The 15,000-nt window shown below is 59.4% G+C and overlaps 4 protein-coding genes across 4 annotated transcripts; 2 read left to right on the top strand and 2 right to left on the bottom strand.

Annotated features, from left to right (window-relative positions):
• Window positions 1-2,961: 2,961 nt before the first annotated feature.
• Window positions 2,962-6,896, bottom strand: ENH_00056750 (ABC transporter, putative; the record flags this gene model as incomplete). Its single annotated transcript, XM_013581697.1, has 5 exons — window positions 2,962-3,722; window positions 4,241-4,760; window positions 5,386-5,659; window positions 5,986-6,243; window positions 6,469-6,896. 5 exons carry the CDS (start codon window positions 6,894-6,896, stop codon window positions 2,962-2,964), a joined length of 2,241 nt encoding a protein of 746 aa, XP_013437151.1.
• A 2,762-nt stretch (window positions 6,897-9,658) lies between these two features.
• ENH_00056740 (hypothetical protein, conserved) lies at window positions 9,659-11,011 on the top strand (the record flags this gene model as incomplete). Its single annotated transcript, XM_013581696.1, has 1 exon — window positions 9,659-11,011. The coding sequence occupies one exon, from the start codon at window positions 9,659-9,661 to the stop codon at window positions 11,009-11,011; it is 1,353 nt and encodes a 450-aa protein (XP_013437150.1).
• Window positions 11,012-12,049: 1,038 nt separating this feature from the next.
• Window positions 12,050-13,522, bottom strand: ENH_00056730 (Serine/threonine-protein phosphatase PP-X isozyme 2, related; the record flags this gene model as incomplete). The annotated part of the gene is made up of 5 exons (XM_013581695.1): window positions 12,050-12,100; window positions 12,272-12,350; window positions 12,756-12,820; window positions 13,156-13,212; window positions 13,457-13,522. The coding sequence occupies 5 exons, from the start codon at window positions 13,520-13,522 to the stop codon at window positions 12,050-12,052; spliced, it is 318 nt and encodes a 105-aa protein (XP_013437149.1).
• A 233-nt stretch (window positions 13,523-13,755) lies between these two features.
• ENH_00056720 (hypothetical protein) lies at window positions 13,756-15,000 on the top strand (the record flags this gene model as incomplete). Its single annotated transcript, XM_013581694.1, has 3 exons — window positions 13,756-13,766; window positions 13,932-14,607; window positions 14,879-15,000. Coding segments are annotated over 3 exons (809 nt in total), but the record flags the coding sequence as incomplete, so codon positions are not given.

The following is a 15,000-nucleotide window of genomic DNA, read 5'->3' as shown; positions in this document are numbered from 1 at the left end:
TAGCTAGCCAGCCAGCTAGCTAGTTTGCTGGCCAGCTAGCTAGCTAGCTAGCTAGCCAGCCAAATGTTTCGCGGCCCTTGCTGTTTGCTTCTTTTGTGGCGCAGTTCCCCCGTCACTCAATGCTGCGCTTCGAGTCCTTCCTGGACTGCCTCGACATCCTGTAAGTCTTAAACCCTAAACCCTAAACCCTAAACCCTAAACCCTAAGCACTAAACCGCAAACCCTAAACCCCAAGCCGCTATCCTTTATGCAGAAAGTGGAGCGCTAAGGATATCTTCTGGGGCACGCGGGGCTAGGGCTGCAAGGACTGTTATTTAGGATGGAGGGGTTAGGGTTTAGGGTTTAGGGTTTAGGGTTTAGGGTTTGAAGCTTAGGGCTTAAGGATGCGTTCGGCCGTATGCCCTATGCAGGCCAATCTGGCAAGTAAATGCGCAATCTTCTGTGCGGGCTGTTGCCGCTGCTGCTGCTGTTGTTGCTGCTGCTGCTGCTGTTGTTGCTGCTGCTGCTGCTGTTGCTGCTGCTGCTGCTGCAGGCCCCACCCGAATATACAGGGCCTGCGGCTACTCGGCTGCGACAGCGACAAAGACCAAATTGAGGTTAGACAAGCCCGTAGCAGCAGCAGCAGCAGCAGCAGCTGCAGCAGTTGCAAACGCAGCAGCAGTGGTACTGTATCAATGACAGCAGCAAACACAGTGGCAGCAGCAGCAGCAGCAGCAGCAGCAGCAGAAGCAGCTGCTGCTATGTTTGCTTTTTTTAGAGTGCACTGATGAACGCAGAGGCGTTTCGTGTGAGGTCTGCAAGAGCTGCTACAGCAAAAGAGGAAGGTAAAAGGGCGCAGCAGCAGCAGCAGCAGCAGCAGCAACAGCAGCAGCAGCATGCATGTGACGAGCCTAGCTGGTGCTGCTGCAGCAGGAGCAGCAGCAGCAGCTGCTGCTGCTTGCGGGTTTTTGCCTTTTCCCTGCTGCTGAGCTGAGCTGTACGTACACCCCGACTTGCGGTGTCTCTGCTTCTGCAGCGCCTGCGCTGCCCTGTTCTTTGACTTTGATGCATTCAGACTTCGAACCTGTGGGCTTTCTAAACCCTAAACCCTAAACCCTAAACCCTAAACCCGCGGCTGCAGCTGTTTGCTGTTCGACTTGTCTGTGGCGACGTCTGCGGTTTGCCTGGAAGCAGCAGCAAATGTTTTCATTTTGCTGCTTGAACGCGAGCTGCTGCAGCTGCTGCAGCTGCTGCAGCTGCTGCTTGTTGCTGCCTGCTGCTGCCCCCTTTGCTGCTGCTGCTGTCGCTGCTGCTCTCCCTCCACAGGCGCTGCTGCTGCTTCCCGGGCCGCTCCGGCGATTCTGGGGTTTAGGGTTTGCGGCTCCAGCGCAGGCTGCCTCACCTAGGGTTTAGGGTTTAGGGTTTAGGGTTTAGGGTTTAGGGTTGCGGCCTCAGGCGCTGCGGCTTCTGCCCTACGGCTCCGTGCTGCTGCTGAATGCGCCCTACGGCCTTCGCAGCCCGCAGCAGCAAAAGGGCAGCAGCAGCTTCAAAAGACTCGAAGCCCAAATCAGCAGCAGCAGCAACATTTCTGCTGCCTTTCTCCTTGCCCGTGAGCCTCAGCTGCTGCTGCTCTGCTGCTGCTGCTCTGCTGCTGCTCTGCTGCTGCTCTGCTGCTGCTCTGCTGCTGCTCTGCTGCTGCTGCTATTTTCCTGCTGCTGCTCCTCTGCCGCTCTCTCGCTGCTGCTGCTCTGCTGCTGCTCTCCTGCTGTGCAGCCTGCGGCTGTTTGACTCCTTTGCTCCTGCAGATTGCTGCTTTGCTGCTGCTTTGCTGCTGCTTTGCTGCTGCGTTGCTGCTGCTTGCCTCCTCCCTCCGCCTGTCTCTCTGCATGCATGCATCCGCTGCAGATGCATGCATGCATGCATGCATGCATTTGCTGCACGCCTGCATGCATTTGCTGCACGCCTGCATGCATTTGCTGCTTGCATGCATGCACTTGCTGCATGCATGCACGCAGCAAACGCATGCATGCATGCATGCATGCGTGCAGCAAACGCATGCATGCATGCATGCATGCAGCGAACGCATGCATGCATGCATGCACTGTGGGGCTGTGGGGTTTGCGGCTGCTGCTGCGTTTGCTGCAGCCAGCCGGGCCTTCAGGGCGAAGGCACTTTTGCCCTGGAAGTCCATCAGCCGCTTCAGCAACTCGGGCATTGACGTGCAGCTCTTCGCCTACACCCGCGACTCTGGCTAACGCAGCAGCAGCAGCAGCAGCAGCAGCAGCAGCAGCAGCAGCAGCAGCAGCAGCTGTAGCAGCAGCAGCGAGGAGCGCGAGCAGCAGCAGCGCGCTGCAGCGGGAGTGACAGAAACAGCAGAAGACTCTTTCGTGCCATATGTTTATTCAAACAGCAGTTCAAGCAGCGCTGCAAGCAAAGCAACCGCACGCGCTGCTGCTGCTGCTGCTGCTGCTGCAGCTGCTGCTGCTGCTGCTGCTGCAGCTGCTGCAGCTGCTGCAACTGCAGCAATGTGACACTCTCGAAGTTCGCGTTTTGCTGTTTTTAACGAGCAGCAAAAGTAGACGCAGCGGCGCCGCCTGAGCTGCAGCAGCAGCCGGCGGCAGCAAGCTGCTGCAGCCACCAGGCGCAGCTCCGTGCTGGCTGGCTAGCTAGCCAGCTAGCTAGCTAGCTAGCTAGCTAGCAGCTAGCCGGCAGCAGGCTAGCTAGCTAGCTAGCTAGCTAGGCCAAAGAGGGTGGTGCGGGGTTTTCGCCGACCTAGTCAACGTTTGTTTCCGCAACTGCGGAGAGCGACAGCTGCTGCTGCTGCTGCTGCTGCAGCAGCAGCAGCAGCAGCAAGGGCTGTTAGTTAGGTCTCTGCTGCTGAAGTTTCTGAACGGGTGACAGTCTCTCGCGAGGCCCAGCGGGCGCGGCGAGGCTCGCCGCGCCCTAGGCCTTGCTTAGGGTTTAGGGTTTAGGGTTTAGGGTTTAGGGTTTGGAGTCTCCGGTGAGCAGCGCATGCAGCGTGCCCTTTTGCTGCAGCAGCTCCTCGTAAACCCCCGACTCCACAACAGCACCTCGCCGCAGCACCAGCAGCTTCGAGACGCACTGCAGCACGGCGGGGCTGTGGGCCACCAGCAGCGCGCACAGCACCTGCTGCTGCTGCTGCTGCTGCTGCTGCTGCTGCTGCTGCTGCTCGGGCGCGTCCTCCGCCGCCGCCTCCTTCGCCCGCTGCTGCTGCTGCTGCTGCTGCTGCTGCTGCAGCTGCGGCTGCATGACGTTGGCCAGGGCCTGCGTGAAGGCCCGCTCAGCCTCAGCATCCAAAGCACTTGAGGGTTCATCCAGCAGCAAAATGCGCGGCTGCTTGTAAAGGGCCCTGGCAATCCCCAGCCGCTGCTGCTCCCCGCTGCTGAAGCCGGGGCCCCCGGGGGCCCCCAGGGGCCCCCCGGGGGCCCCCAGGGGCCCCCCGGGGGCCCCCGGGGGCCCCCCGGGGGCCCCGGGGCCCTCCCCCACGAGGGTGTCGAGTCCGCGGGGCAGCCGCTGCAGGAAGCCCGAGCAGTTCGCTGCTGCTGCTGCTGCTTCTGCTGCTGCTGCTGCGCCCGCGTCTGCAGCAGCAGCAGCACTCCAGCCTGCGTACTGAATGTTCTCCTTCACTGTCAAACCCCCAAATAATTTGCTGCTGCTGTCGCTGACCACGCCCAGCACATGCCGCAGCCAAATCGACGTGGGGATCGTCTCCAGGTCGATCCCTGCAGCAGCAGCAGCAGCAGCAGCAGCAGCAGCAGCAGCTAGCGCCATCTGCTGTTTCGAGCGGCGACGCACGGCTGCAGTTGCACTGGACGTACGCAAAGCCTCAACAGCTCCCAGCGGACAGCCCAGCAGCAGCAGCAGAAGCAGCAGCAGCAGCTCAAGCAGCAGCAGCAGCTCAAGCAGCAGCAGCAGCAGCATAAGCAGCAGCGCTACAAGCATCATCACCACACAGCCACCATAAGCACCACAAGCAGCACCAGCAGCAGCACCACAATCATCACCAGCAACAGCAGCAGCAGCACAAACATCAGCAGCAGCAGCAGCAGCAGCACCAGCAGCAGCACCACAAACATCACCAGCAGCAGCAGCACCAAAAACATCAACAGCAGCAGCAGCAGCACCACAAACATCAGCAGCAGCAGCACCAAAAACACCACCAGCAGCAGCGCCACAAACATAATCAGCAGCAGCATAATCAGCAGCAGCAGCAGCAGCAGCAGCAGCAGCAGCAGCAGACCGTCGACAGTGATGCGCCCCTGCTGCGGCCGCAGCTCCTTCAGCAGCAACTTCAGCAAAGTGCTTTTGCCCGCGCCCGAAGGGCCGGCAATGCCCAGCAGCTCTCCGGGGCGAACTCGAAAGGAAATGCTGCGGACTCCGCCCACGCCTTCGCCGTTGCTGCTGCTGTCGCTGCTGCTGCTGCTCGCCGGGCTGCTGCTGCTGCTGCTGCTGCTGCTGCTGCTGCTGTCGTCGCCGCTGCTGCTGCTAGGCACGTCCTCGCTGTAGAGGTAGGTGACGTTGTGGAACTCGATTTCGCCCCTGAGCCGATCGAGAGAGAACCCCCCCTCCTGCTGCTGCTGCTGCTGCTGCTGCTGCTGCTGCTGCTGCTGCTGCTGCAGCGAGGGCTGGATTGCAGCAAACATTCTTTCTGCTGCAGCACGCCCCTTCGCCCACTCCCCAGACAGCGAAGCCAAGCCGCTGGCGCCAGCAGCAACCATTGCTGCGTAAACTACGAAGGAAGTGAGGCCCCCGTAGCTCAGCTGCAGCAGCAGCAGCAGCAAACATCAACTTTTATTTCCACTTCCTTTTGCTGCAGCAGCAGCTCTGCTGCAGCAGCAGCTCTGCTGCAGCAGCAGCTCTGCTGCAGCAGCAGCTCTGCTGCTGCCTCGAATCCCCAGGAAATGCAACTAAACAGGCCCTAGTCCCGGTGAAAGAGAAGCATGCAAAGCCAAGTGACTTCAGCAGCAGCAGACGCGCCGCAGCAGCAGCAGCAGCAGCTGCTGCTGCTGCAGCAGCAGCAGCAGGCGACACTGGAGACAGATAAAAGAGTAAAAAGAAAAATAAATAAAATGGAAAGACAAAAGGAAGGAGACAGATAATCTCGGAGACAAAAAGAAACAAAAAACCAGAGTGTGTCTTTTCTGCTGCAGGCGCTGCAGCAGCAAAGAAACAAAAGGGAAAAACAAAAAGGCAAAAAAAGAAAAACAAAAAGACAAAAAGGGACAATTAAAGACAAATAAGAAAACAAAAAGGAAGAAAAGGAAAAGAAAAGAGATAAAAGGAAAAAAGGAGAAAAAAGGGACAAAAAGCGACAAAAACGGCGCTGAGCTGCCTGCAGCAGCAGCAGCAGCAGCAGCAGCAGCAGCAGCAGCAGCAGCAGCTTACGGTTTTGTTCCTCAAGAGAGTGGCCCCCGAGTAGAGGACAAGAAGGAGAGACAAATTGGAAGCAAAAGAAATGGCGCCCATGAGGCAGCCGCTGGCCCTGGCTGTTGCTGCTGCTGCTGCCAGCAGCTGCTGCGCTGCAGCAGCAGCACGAACTTCCTCCTGCTGCTGCTGCTGGTGTACGTACACCGCGCGGTGTGCGTACAGCCGGTCCAGCACCAAAGAAGACCACCGGCTTTCTGCTGCTTGCCGTTCCTGCCGCAGCCGCTTCAGCCGCCTTCGCGCAAACCCTAAACCCTAAACCCTAAACCCTAAACCCTAAACCCTAAACCCTAAACCCTAAACCCTAAACCTAAACCCTAAACCCTAAACCCTAAACCCTAAACCCTAAACCCTAGAGCACCTTGAAGCGGGGCAAACCGAGAACGCCAGCCCCAATTCAACAAAACCCTAGCCTCTGGGGGCAAGCAGGGCGACTGACGCACTGAGCTAGAAACCCTTCCCGCCAAACCCTAAACCCTGCACCCGAAAACCCACACCCTGCTGCTGCTGCTGCTGCTGCTGCTGCGCTGCTGCTGCTGCTGCTGCTGCTGCTGGAGTTACCTGGCGACGAGGAGCGCCGTGGCTGCTGCAGCAGGCAGCAGCAGCAGCCCCGCAGCAGTGAGGGTTTTGTTGAGCAGCAGCAAAGCCACAGAACCGCCAGCAGCAGAACTCAAATAGCGCAGCAAAGAAGGAATTCCCCCCAGCAGCACAGCAGCAAACAGCTGGCTGTCTGCTGCTAAGAGGCAGCCCAGCTGCCCCGCGGACTGCAGCACGAAAAAGCTGGGGGGGCTTTTCAGGAAACTCCCAAACAAAAACAACCTGCACAAACCCTAAACCCTAAACCCTAAACCCTAAACCCTAAACCCTAAACCCTCGCGCGCGCTGCAGCCCGCGCCGGAAGCCGCGCCGCCGCCCTCGGCTTCGGCGCGCGGCTTCGCGCGGGGGTTTAGGGCTTGGGGCCACCCCCGAAAGCCAGGGCCTAGGGTTTAGGGTTTAGGGTTTAGGGTTTAGGGTTTAGGGTTTGTACCGAATCTTAGTAAGCACCTCCTCCTCAGCCCGCTGCAGCAGCTCCGTCCTGCAGGCGCTGCTGAGGGCCCCAACAGCAAAAGTGCAAAGAGCAGCAGCAAGTTGTTTGCCGTGGGGCCCCGCGAGGGGCCCCACGGCGAGGGGGCCCCCCAGGGGGCCCCCCAGGAGGCCCCCCAGGGGGCCCCCCGGGGGGCCCCCCGGTACGCAGAGTCCACGCAAAGCCCCAAAAGGTAAGGAGTCGCCAAGTTGCATGCAGAACACAGCAGCAAAGCCAAAGAGCCCACAGCCAGGCGGGCCTTTGTGGGGCCCTGGAGGCCCACGCGGCAAAAGAAATGGAGGGGCCCCTCCCCCTCCCTGGGGCTTAAGGGGCTGGGGGCCCCCGGGGGGCCCCCGGGGGCCCCCGGGGGGCCCCCCGCGGCCTCCGGCTTCGACAGCACGCCCGGCATTGCGGCGAAAACCCAAACCCGCGCCCAAACCCTAAACCCTAAACCCTTCTCCGCAACACAAACCCAATTTCTCTTTTAATTCTTCTTTTCAACTCCAAAAGGGACAAATGGCTGCAGCAGAGGCCCCCACTGAACCCCAAGACACTCCTCTCGCCCGCCGCGGGGGGCCCCGAGGGGCCCCGGGGGGCCCCCGGGGGCCCCCTAGGGCCTCTGTGGAGCCAGTTTGTCCGTTTTGATGGAAAAAAGAAGTCTTAATTTATCTAAAATGCAAAAATGAAGTATTTTGAACTTTAAAGGAAAGAAAAGGACCCCGAAATAGCTGCGAGCTGAGGTGTACGTACACCACCCCGCAGCAGCAGCAGCAGCGCCGCGTCTCGCTGCTTTTGCTGCTGCTCGTGGGGCCCCACACTCTGGCAAGGTGTGGGGCCCCACGACACACTAGCGGGAGCAGCCACAGCTAGCTGTAGCTAGCTAGCTATAGCTAGCCAGCCACAGCTAGCTAGCTGTAGCTAGCCAGCCACAGCTGGCTAGCCACGGCTGCCTGCACCTGGCCTTGGCTAGCCAGTCACAGCTAGCCACATCTAGCCAAGCCAAGCCGCAGCTAGCCCCACCTAGCCAGCAACACCCAGCAGAGCTTAGCTGCAGCTAGCTAGCCGCAGCTAGCTAGCCACAGCTAGCTAGCCACAGCTAGCTAGCTACAACCAGCTAATTACAGCCAGCTAGCCACAGCTAGCTAGCCACGACAAGCCAGCTACAACCAGCCAGCCACAGCTAGCTAGCCACAACTAGCTAGCCACAGCTAGCTAGCCACAGTCATCTAGCCACAACTAGCTAGCCACAGGCAGCTAGCCACAGGCAATTGCTTCTAGCCGCGACAAGCTGTAACGCTAGCTGCTGCAGACAGCCTCAGCTAGCTACCGCAGCTAGCTACCACAGCTAGCCAGTGAAGCTGGCTAGCTAGCTGTGCTAGCTGCCTTTGGCTTCAACAGCAACAAGTGCTTACTCCCAGTTCCAGTATAGGCGTGGCTTTGGCTAGCTGTGGCTAGCTGTGGCTAGCTGTGGCTAGCTGTGGCTAGCTGTGGCTAGCTGTGGCTAGCTGTGGCTAGTTGCGGGTATTTCCCGCCGAAGTTCTGCTGCGGCTTCTAGGAAAATGCAGCAGCTGCAGTTGCTGCTGCTGCTGCTGTTTCCTGCTGCTGCAGCAAAACCCCTAGGGTTTAGGGCTTAGGGTTTGGCACTGGAGGCATTTTAGGGTTTAGGGCCTCGGAATCTCTGTGCTTTGTTTTGCTTCCCGCAGCAGCTGCAGCGGCTGCAGCAGCCGCTGCTGCAGCCGCTGCTGCTGCAGCAGCAAGAGCAGCAGCAGCAGACACAATCGCGAGGCCAGTGCTCGGACGCAGACACAGGCCGCCTCCCGGCTAATGTGGCTAGCTGTGGCTAGCTGTGGCTAGCTGTGGCTAGCTGTGGCTAGCTGTGGCTAGCTGTGGCTAGCTGTGGCTGGCTGTGGCTATCTGTGGCTATCTGTGGCTAGCTGTGGCTAGCTGTGGCTAGCTGTGGCTAGCTGTGGCTAGCTGTGGCTAGCTGTGGCTAGCTGGTCTAGCAAGCCGTCTGTTTGCTGCTGCTGGCTGCACTATGCAGCTATTTATTTGGAAATAAGCAGCAACAGCTGCAGCAGTGCTGCTGCTGAGGTGTACGTACACCTGAAATGAGGACAGCAGCAGCAGCTGCTGCTGCCTCTAGAGCTTCTCTTCAAAGACGTGGCACGGCAGTGCAGCAGCTTGCTGCTGCTGCTGCTGCTGCTTCTGCTGCGTAGCATCTGCAGCTTCCTGCTGCTGCTGCTGCTACCTAGCAGCTGCAGAATCCTACTGTTGCTGCTGCTGCAGCTGCCGCCTAGTGGCTGCAGCTTCTTGCTGCTGCTGCTGCTGCTGCTGTCCCTAAGGGGCCCAAGACGCCAAAGCTCCATAAAATTGCTGCTGCTCTCTATCTTAGACTCCCTATATCCTCTTCAGTATTGCTTCTCTAAGTTTTCTTCTGCTGTTTAGGGGCTGCTGCTGCTTGCAACAGCAGCAGCAGCAGCAGCAGCAGCTGCTGCTGCTGCTGCTGCTGTTACGGTGGCCTCACGCGTCGGCTTGGCGGCTGCCGTAGGCGTCGCTGCTGGCTGCTGCGCGCGCCTGTCTGCAGTTTATGAAGTCCAAAGAAAAGCAAAAGTAAATAAATAATAATTAATTAAATTTAAAATGAAGTGAAGACAAAAGAGAGAGTTGGGGTGTACCGACAGGCAGCCGCTGGTCGGCATCGGGCCCGCCGGCCCAGTCCAGCGGTCGCTGCTGCTGCTGCTGCTGCTGCTGCTGCTGCTGCGCCTCAGGCTCTATGGGCCCTCATAACCTGTTTTTTGTCTCAAATTTGTTCTTTAATTTGAATAATTTGCTTAAATTTAATCCATTTCAAGGAGCAGCCCGTGCCCTGCTGCCCAGCGACGCTGTCTCGACACCGCGCAGCAGCCGCAGCTGCAGCCGCAGCTGCAGCCGCCGCAGCAGCAGCAGCAGCAGCAACCCGCACTAGCTGCCCCAAACCCAGCCACTTCTAAGGCCCCTTTTGCAAGTCTAAGAGCTCCGGCTGTCCAGGAGTGACCCTGGGTGTCTCTTGGCTCCCCAGCTCTGCTGCAGCTGCTGCGCTGGGCGAGCGGCGAGGCGGACACCAGAGCAGCAGCAGCAGCAGCAGCAGCAGCAGCAGCAGCAGCAAGGGCGAGCCGCAGCAAGCAGCCAAACATGAGGGCCTACCTCTTTGTTTGCGCTGCAGCCCCGGGCCTCTGGGGCCCCGCTGCTGCCTACCATAGGCAGGGGCCCCCAGGTGACCTTTTGGCTTATAGCTATGGGGGCCCCCCGCAGCAGCGGCTGCGGGCGGGGGCCCCCCGGGGGCCCCTGGGGGCCCCCCGGGGGCCCCTAGAGGCGGCCCTGAAGAGCTTCTTGCAGCAGCAGACTGACGGGGAGGAGGAGGCTGAGGGGCCCGAATCGCCAGCAGCAGGCGAGGCAGAACAAAGCAGCAGCAGCAGCAGCAGCAGCAGCAGCAGCACGGAAGCAGCAGAGGGAGAGGCCCAGGAGGAAAGCTCAGGGGAAACAGAAGGAGCCAGCGGCGAGACTGAGGCGGGCAGCAGCAGCGGCGAAGCAGCAGCAGCCCCCGAGGCCCCCGACAAAGCAGCAGCAGCAGCAGCAGCAGCAGCAGCAGAAGTGACTGAGGGCCAGGAAACAGAGGAAGCAGCAGAGCAGCCAAGCCCAGAGGCTAAAGGAGAAGCAGCAGAAGCAGCAGAAGCAAATCAAGAGACACAAGAGGCGCCAAAGGGAGAGGAAGCAGAAGAGGGAGCAGCAGCAGCAGCAGAAGAAGGGGCTGCAGCAGAAGCAGCAGCAGCAGAAGGGGCTGCAGCAGAAGCAGCAGCAGCAGAAGAGGGAGCTGCAGCAGAAGCAGCAGAGGGCGAGGCCGCCACTGAAGAGACAGCAGCAGCCAAACCCCCGCAGCCAACGGGAGGGGGGCCCCCTGGGGGGCCCCCTGGGGGCCCCCCGTTGGCTGCAGCGCAGCAGCAGACTCCAAGTCCCAAGAGCCTCCCATCTGCTGCTGCTGCTGCACCTCAAAAAGAAGCAGCAGCAGAAGCCCCCGCGGGGGCCCCCAAGACAGAAGCTGCTGCAGCGGGGGCCCCCGGGGGCCCCCCAAGGGTTGCTGGTGAGGGCCAGAGCCCCAAAACTCCGCCTGGGGGGCCCCCCGAGGGGCCCCCTGAGGGGCCCCCGGGGGGGGCCCCTGAAGCTTCCTTAAAAGGGTCCCCCAAGGGGCCCACTGGGGGGCCCCCAGGGGGCCCCCACGGCATGAGCCGGTGGACCCGGCAGTTCTTGTCGCACGGGAGAAGCACTTTGGGAGTTTTGTCTCAGTCGGATTTATTTAAAACTTTCAAAAAGAGATCTCAAGAAATAAGACCCAGCCGGACTTTGATGCAGCAGCTAGCCAGCAGGTTTGGGGCCCTGCGGCAGCAAGTGGCAGAAGCCAGGGCCTTTCAGCAGCAGCAGCAGCAAAAGCTGCAGCAGCAGCAGCAGCAGCAGCAGCAGCAACGGGAGCCGGCAAAAGCCTCCCAATAAGCACGAGTCAGTGCACACAAACAGCAACACTCAATAATTTTAGCAGCAGCAGCAGCTGTGCAGCAGCAGCAGCAGCTGCGCAGCAGCAGCAGCAAAGCAGCAGCAACAGCAACATGGGCGGAGCGGGGGCCCCGGGCCCTCTACCAAAGGGAGCCAATCGCCGCATGAGGCTCCCCGGGGCCCTTCGCAGCAGCAGCTGCAGCAGCAGCAGCAGCAAGCAGCAGCAGCTGCAGCAGCAGCAGCTAGTCACCGGCTTCACCCCCTATCTGCCCAGCTTGCAAGCTAGCTAGCTATCTAGCTAGCTAGCAAGCTATCTAGCTAGCTAGATAGCTATCTAGCTAGCTATTCGCCTCTGCTGAAGCTGAAGCAGCAGCAGCAGCAGCAGCAGCAGCAGCAGCAACGCACCAATGGTCTTTAGGCCCCACACAGGCGCCGCCGCAAACCACCACGCGAGCAGCAAAGGGGCCCCTCACAAGTCTGGGTCTAGGGGCCCCTCAAGGGGGCCCCCCAGGGGGGCCCCCAAAAGGGGGGCCCCTCAAGGGGGCCCCCAAAAAGGGGGCCCTAAAAAAGGGGGCCCTCCAAGGGGGCCCTTGGTAGGGCCCGTAGCGGGGGGCCCCCTCAAGGGTCCTCGCGAAAGGGTTTAAAGAGGGCCCCTAAGAAGGGGCCCCTACCTAGGGGCCCCCATCTAGGGGCCCCCTTAGGGGGGCCCCCAGGAGTTGGGGGCCCCTCAATGGGGCCCCCTATAGGGGCCCCTCCATGGGGGCCCCAATAAGGGCCCCAATTCAGGGGCCCCAACTCCTGGGGGCCCCCCTAAGGGGGCCCCCAGGGGTTGTTAGATAGGGGCCCTTGGGGCCCCCTCACAAGGAGGCCCTGCTTAGGGCCTCCTTGTTTGGGGGCCCCCCTTTAGGGGCCCCCCCAGGGGGCCCCCAGGGGCCCTAGGGGTCCCTCAATGGGGGCCCCCAGGGGCCCCTAAAGAGGGGCCCCCGGGGGGCCCTAGGGGCGCCGCAAGGGGCCCCAAAGGGTACTGAGGGGGGGCCCCTAAAGGAAGTAATCTGGCGGCGGTTTTTTAGAGGGGATGCCGCGCCGCTCCTGCGAAGACAAACCCTAAACCCTAAACCCTAAACCCTAAACCCTAAACCCTACTTCAGGCCTCAGTGGAAGCCGCAGCCGCTGCCCAGTCGACAAGCAGGCGCTGGATGCGCCCCCGCAAGGCGCTAGGGTTTAGGGTTTAGGGTTTAGGGTTTAGGGTTTGGCACGCACCGGCGGAGCAGCCTCGAAAGTTTTGAACTGGTAATTCAAATGTTCGTCCAACTCCATCACAGTCGCCACGTTGCCGCACCTGCGAGGGTTTAGGGTTTAGAAACACAGAATTAGGGTTTAGGGTTTAGGCTGCAGCACCAGCGAGGGTTTAGGGTTTAGAGGCAAAGAATTAGGGTTTTGGGTTTAGCTTGCCGCAAATGCGAGGGTTAAGGGTTTTGAAACACAGAATTAGGGTTTAGGGTTTAGGTTGCAGCACCAGCGAGGGCTTAGGGTTTAGAGGCAAAGAATTAGGGTTTAGGGTTTACCTTGCCTCAAATGCGAGGGTTTAGGGTTTAGAAACGCAGAATTAGGGTTTAGGGTCGCAAAGATGAGATCTAGGGTTCAACGTTTACCAGCTAGGTCTAGGGTTTAGGGTTTAGTAGGAGCTCAGGACTAGGGTTTAGCGTTTTAGGGTTTAGGGTTTTAGGGTTTAGGGTTTAGGCACCTGTAGCAGTAGTTGGGGGCGGACCAGACAGTGACTAGCCTCTTGTCAAACCACCACTTGTAGCCCTGAGACAAAACCCTAAACCCTAAACCCTAAACCCTAAACCCTAAACCCTAAATGAGGGAGGAGGATGCAAACAGGGGGAGCAAAGAGAGCGGCTCAGGCGACAAGACAGAAGCACGCGCAGATAACCCTAAACCCTAAACCCTAAACCCTAAACCCTAAACCCTCAGCGAAACGGCCGCGCAGCGAACGCCAAAAATGAAATTTAAGGCGAAGGGAGACAAAGAGAATAGAAGAGGAAATAAAAAAGAAATAAAATAAACAAAAAGAAACAAAAATGAAATAAAAATAAAAATAAATAAAAATAAATAAAAATAAAATAAAAATAAAAACTTACATCCATCACCAGCTGATGCGCCCTCGCGATGATCTCCACATTGTTCGTGTGGCAGAACTGCACACCCAAACCCTAAACCCTAAACCGTAATCCCTAAACCCTAAACCCTAAACCCTAAACCCTAACTTGACCTTCAGGGGCAGGGCCTGCGGTCGAAGCTCTGAACACTTGGGAAGGGAAAGCTGCTGATGCGCGTTTTCCACTCCTTTCTAGGGTTTAGGGTTTAGAAATTCGGGTTTAGGGTTTAGAAATTAGGCTTTAGGGTTTGGAAATTAGGGTTTAGGGTTTAGGGTTTGCGAACCGTCTTCACAATATCCGACCCGAAGAGGTAGCCTGCGCCTCGCGGGCTGTACCCCCACCCCTTCATTTCTGCAGCGGCCAAACCCTAAACCCTAAACCCTAAACCCTAAACCCTAAACCCTAAACCCTAAGCCCTAAATCGCAAAGCCTGGCCTCTCGGTTTCAAACCCTAAAGCTGCCCTCCAGGGCCCGCGTTCGTGCAGGCGAGAGAAAAACCCACGAGGGTTTCAGGGTTTAGGGTTTAGGGTTTAGGGTTTAGGGTTTGGCGTGCCTTCAGGGTCACTCCACAGAAGGTCGCACATGGGCCCTTCGTGAGGCACTTCTTGCTTTCTGTCGATGGAGCGAATCTGCGCACCCCAAACCCTAAACCCTAAACCCTAAACCCTAAACCCTAAACCCTACTAAACCCTAAACCCCAAAACCCATCCCCAACCCTAAACCCTCCAAACAGGAGCATCAGCAGCACCCGCAGCAAGCCAGCAACCCCCACCCCCACAACCGCCCTCACCCCACCCAGCAGCAGCAGCAGCAGCAGCAGCAGCAGCAGCAGCAGCAGCAGCGGAAGCAGCTGCTGCAGCAGCAGCAGCACCAGCAAAGCTCGCGCAGCAGCAGCAGCACCAGCAAAGCTGGCGCAGCAGCCGCAGCACCAGCAGCCGCAGCCGCAGCAGCCGCAGCAGCAGCAGCAGCAGCCGCAGCAGCAGCACCAGCAAAGCGACCGCAGCAGCAGCAGCAGCAGCAGCAGCAGCAGCAGACCTCGTCGACGCTGGAAATGGCTGGAGAAAGGCCGCCGTGCAGCGCGAAAAGCTGGTCGTCAATAATTGCTGCCAAAGACAAATAGTCGAAGACTTCAGTGCAGTAGCGCCACACGCTGCTGCTGCCGTACTTCCGCAGACACTCGTCGTAAAACCCGTACACCTGCAGCAGCAGCAGCAGCAGCAGCAGCAGCAGCAGCAGCAGCAGCAGCAGCGGCGCCTCAACCAGCGGCAGCGGCACCGAGGAGCGCCTCCACCAGCAGCAGCAGCAGCAGCAGCCGCAGCAGCAGCGCAACCAGCAGCAGCAGCACGCCAGCGCCCCGCCCACCCCCAGCAGCAGCAGCAGCAGCAGCAGCAGCAGCAGCAGCAGCAGCAGCAGCAGCAGCAGCAGCTCGCCTGGGTGATCTGGCGGCTCTCGTGGTTGCCGCGAATGAGAGTGACTCTGTCTGGGTAGCGAACTTTGAGGGCCAGCAGCAGCAAAAAGGTCTCCACCGAAAAATAGCCTCTGTCCACGAAGTCTCCCAAAAACAAATAATTCGTCTCCGGCAAAAAACTCCCCACGCGAAACAACTCCAGCAAGTCGTAGAACTGCCCGTGGATGTCCCCGCATATCTGCAGCAGCAGCAGCAGCAGCAGCAGCAGCAGCAGCAGCGGCGGCGGTTGCGCAGCAGCGGGAGGAGGAGGAGGAGGAGGAGGAGCAGCAGCAGCAGCAGCAGCAGCAGCAGCAGCAGCGGGAGCAGCAGCAGCAGCAGCAGCAGCAGCAGCAGCGGGAGCAGCAGCAGCAGCAGCAGCA

The sequence above is a fragment of the Eimeria necatrix genome, genomic scaffold (genome assembly GCF_000499385.1).
Source record: "Eimeria necatrix Houghton genomic scaffold, Enh_scaff473, whole genome shotgun sequence".
NCBI lineage: Eukaryota > Apicomplexa > Conoidasida > Eucoccidiorida > Eimeriidae > Eimeria > Eimeria necatrix.
This window is presented reverse-complemented; position numbering and strand designations above follow the sequence as displayed.